The following is a 4570-nucleotide window of genomic DNA, read 5'->3' on the forward strand; positions in this document are numbered from 1 at the left end:
CTATATAAACACTGGATAATTCTAAGTGTACATAATTTAGTTTACCAAATGGTTTACCTACTCTCACAAGCACGTGGACCCCGTGTGAATAAAATAATCTCAACATGTGGTCCCCACACCCCTATTGTAAGTGTATGTAAAATATTAGATAAAAAAAAAATTAGGTACATCTAGCATGGTCCATAAACACCACAAGATAATGCTACAAGTACTCCCTTATCTACCGAATTCTTTACAACCTGCTGAAGTGGCAAAGTTTTGAATTGTCAAAATTTCGGCTGGAAGGAAGGAAATAAAGACATGAACAATGCCCCAAAAAAAAAAAAAAAGTGAAAGGGATTGCGCCTAAATTTCCCCCCAAAATCCATATTCCCAAATCAGGTGAAATTTACCTTCCAACTTCGAAATCAAAGGTGACCAAAAACTTAGCCATCTACAGTAAAAACGGAGTCATGCTTGAACCTGTTGGATGACGCAGGCAACTTTGACATTGACGGCGACAGGAGGCCGTTATGCCCATATTCTGCTGTCAGAGATGACATTGAAGCAGACGACTTCCAGGCCGGCAACCTTGACCTCGACAACAGCATGGGTAAGATTTATTACTAACCTTGACATATACTACTAGCATCCAATGGTTCTCATTATTAACTTGAAATCTACTTAACCTGGGAGGGGGCTGGGAGCTCAACTATGTATGGGATGTCTTTCTTGAATAAGATAAATACTCATACCCGGGAGGGAGGCTGTCAGTTGAACTATTATTGCTCTTATCTAGAAAAATATTGTGGAAGTCCGCAATTTTAAGCTGAAGTGTAAGAGGAAAAAATTCATTTCTTAGTGCAGTAGAAATAATTTTTTGACTGAAAAACAGTGAGTTAATAATGGACCCAACTTTTGCCTTGCCCAGTTACAATCATCTATATTTGAATGATTTTGAGCAAACATAACTATTATTACCTGCTTCTCATCAATGTAGATTATCTGCAAATTCCTTTAACTGAAGATGACAATCCGAATGATAGTGGCATAGGTGAAAAAACGAAAATTATTGAACCCACTGTTGGAATGAAATTTAAAGATGAGAATGAGGTTTTCGAATTTTATAAGCACTATGCTTACCAAATTGGCTTTCCTGTGCGAAAAAGGAATTCAAAGAAGGGTGATGACAGAGTTGTTCGTTATGTAACCTTGACATGTAATCGGGAAGGCCGTCGAACTAGTGGTACAACTACAGTTTTGAAGCCTCAGGCAACCATGCAAACTGGGTGTAAAGTAAGATTGATAGCATGTTCTGAACTTACTGGGGATGGCGTATTAACACTGTCCACTTCGAGCATAATCACAAAACAAGCCCATCCAAATCAAGGCTATATCGATGTAATCGCCAAATTAATGCACACGTGAAAAGGCAGCTTGAAATTAACGACATTGCTGGAATACCATTGCACAAGAGTTTTAACTCAGCCGTAGTTGAAGCTAGTGGGTATGACAAGATTGCATGCATTGAGGAAGATTGTAGAAATTTCATTGACAAAGTCCGACGTTTGAAACTTGGTGAAGGAGACGCGGTTGCAATACAAGCATATTTTTCCAAAGATGCAAGCGATTAGTCCTGGCTTCTATTTTAGTATAGACTTGAATGACGAAGCCCGACTACAGAACATATTTTGGACATATAACAGGTGTAGGCGAGCGTGTAAGGAATTTGGTGATGTAGTCACATTTGACACCACATACTTGACTAATAAGTACGAAATGCCGTTTGCTCCATTCGTTGGGGTGAACCATCATGGACAATCAACTCTTATAGGATGTGGTTTTCTCTCAAATGAGGATACAATGACTTTCGTATGGCTATTCAAGATATGGCTTCAATATAGGCATGATCAAGCCCCACATGGAATTGTTATAAATCAAGACCGTGCTATGCGAAATGCAATTGAAATCGTGTTTTCGAACACAAAACATAGATGGTGCTTGTGGCATATAATGAAAAAGTAACCCGAAAAATTTGGTGGGCATAGACATAAAGCTCAAATTCTTCATGTTTTGCATTGTTTGGTATATGACGTCCACAATTGTGAGAAATTTGAGCAAGGTTAGAAAAAGATGCTCGAAGATTATGATTTACACGAGCATACTTGGTTATCAGGTCTATACAATGAAAGAATTCGATGGGTGCCATGTTATTTGAAATCTTCATTTTGGGCGGATATGTCAACCACACAACGGAGTGAGGGTATTAACGCATTTTTCAATGGGTATGTTCATTCGAAAACATCCCTAAAGCAATTTGTAGAGCGGTCTGAGCGTGAGTTGCGAAGTAAAATTGAGAAAGAATTTCAAGTTGACTTTAGATCATTTTCACAGATGGTCCCATGTGCGATAAGGTACGAAATGGAGAAACAAGTCCAATCGGTTTACACAATCGCAAAGTTCGAGGAATTCTAGGAAAAGTTCACCGGAAAGGTATATTGTGAAGTTCTATGCGCTTATGATTCATACATGCATACTATATGTGATGTACGTGAAGACATTATTTTGAATGACTGTATAAAGATATGTATTTTTAAAGTGCGGCTACGTACGGATGAGTGTGATTTCGAGTGCAGCTGTCACTTATTTGAGTTCAGAGGAATAGTTTGAAAGCATGTGATTGTAGTTTTGATACGCAATCAGGTGAAATTAGTTCTCGAGAAGTACATATTGCGTAGATGGAGGAAAGATGTCAACAAACCATACACAAGGGTTCCGATAAACTACGATGGTTGGATTAGTACTCCGGACCAGGTTAGATATGAGGAATTGTGCAGTGCACTTACGAAATTAGCTGACTTGGTAGCACATGACCAATCTCGATCCCAAGGAGTTATGGAGTGGATTGAACTCCAAATAGTAGAGGCCTCAACGTTGAATCCTACAATGATGAGCTCCCAAAGCTTTGATGAATCAGGAAAGAGTGGTGGCGGAATCATCTTCGACCCGAAATATACGAAGAGAAATGGAGCTCCAAAAAAACTTCGTCGGAAGGGACATCTCGAAAGTAGTTCGAAGACAAAAAGATGTTATCGTAAGGTATAAAAACTTCATGCCTTTTATTATTTTCTTCTCATTTGCTCAGTAGTTCTACACTTATTGAATCATAATGTTACTTCCCATGTTTTGTAGGTGGTATCGAAATCAAGTACATCGAAAAGACAACGAAACGACGATACATCTGATGTGATCTTGAGTCAACCAAGGTCAATCCCGAGTGCGAAAGTCATGGAGAAGGCTCAAAGGGCTTGATCGAGGAACATTCGAGTTAAAGACAATGCACAAAGCCATACAAATGTGTGTTCGAGGAACGAAGTTCAAAAGGGTAAAGTTGGCAAGCCAAGGGTCCAGTTCCGTTTTGGGGACAGAGCCGAATAATCTTGGAACCGATTGAATTGAAGAGCCACAATTGGAGTTAGCCGACTACTATGCGACCGTATAGTAGTCCCAGCCTTGCGGTATATTGCGGTTGCATACATGGAGACGAGGAAATTAGCTGAGTGAACTGCTTCTTCTATGCGGTCGCATCCAATTGTGCTATGTGACCGCATAGCACATTTTCGAGCTAGAAATTTCCTTTTTTCGTGAGATTTTTAATTTAGATATAGTTCTTATTTTTGGCAAGTCTATTATGTTTGGACTCTTAAAATTTCGTTTTTCCATTAATTTAGGATTTAGGTATAAATTGTAATTTTTCCATTCATTGTAAAAAGACTTTGATATTTTGAGAATTAATTCAGAGAGACAAATTGCTTCCAATCCTGGTTCTGGCTGAGCAAACCGAACTTATCAAGATTTCACGATCTTGTGGCGTTCAAAACTCGGGTAAAATTCAATTAATCTTGTAATCAAAAGGTCCTTCGTGTCTTTGTTACCTTGGGGTTGTTTGGTTCAATTATTAATTGGGTTAAGTCCAAAATCCGGATTAAGTTAGTAAATTTCGTGATCAAAAGGTTAATAGTTTGATACACTATTGATTGTTTGGTCCGCAGATTTGTGAATCACGTCCAAAACTTTGTTTTCTGGCTTTCTTGAGATTTATGTCATTCTTCTGTGGGTTCGTTAGTGTTAGTTGCTACCGGGTTCACATCAGGTGGCATCAGAGCTTTAGGCACCAAATTCAAAGTTATATCCTTTTGATTTTCTTTGTTTTGAGTCTTTGTTTGTATTTTTCGTCGTTCTTAGTGTTTCCTTAGTTTTTTTGAGTTTAGATCTAAAAAGTTTTCATAGTTTAGTTGTTTTGTATTTTGGGTAAAAAAAAATTACTATTCACTGTTCATCCGTACCGTACCATCATCACTGTTCACGTGTCCCAAAAAAATTGTCTTAGTCCTTTAACTTCTTGATTATTGAGTCTTGCACAATTAATTATTATTCCACGAGTTCAAAGACACATATTGTTCTTGAGAACACCGACTGGAAGCAATTGAGAGGTAAAAGGTTGAGTGGTGAGTTTAATTGAGGGCAAAAGCCTGAAATTGTGCGATTCCTGAGTGAAAAATTTGGTGAGGCAAAAAGAAATTGTGAGAAT

General features: G+C 38.2%; 1 protein-coding gene across 1 annotated transcript; it reads left to right on the forward strand.

The window, feature by feature from the left end:
- The first annotated feature begins 104 nt into the window (after window positions 1-104).
- Window positions 105-1613, forward strand: LOC111382106. Its single transcript, XM_023005978.1, has 4 exons — window positions 105-126; window positions 479-592; window positions 980-1314; window positions 1416-1613. Exons 1-4 carry the CDS (start codon window positions 105-107, stop codon window positions 1611-1613), a joined length of 669 nt encoding a protein of 222 aa, XP_022861746.1.
- The last annotated feature ends 2957 nt before the right edge of the window (window positions 1614-4570 follow it).

This window comes from Olea europaea, unplaced genomic scaffold (genome assembly GCF_002742605.1).
Source record: "Olea europaea var. sylvestris unplaced genomic scaffold, O_europaea_v1 scaffold2436, whole genome shotgun sequence".
Classification (NCBI taxonomy): domain Eukaryota; kingdom Viridiplantae; phylum Streptophyta; class Magnoliopsida; order Lamiales; family Oleaceae; genus Olea; species Olea europaea.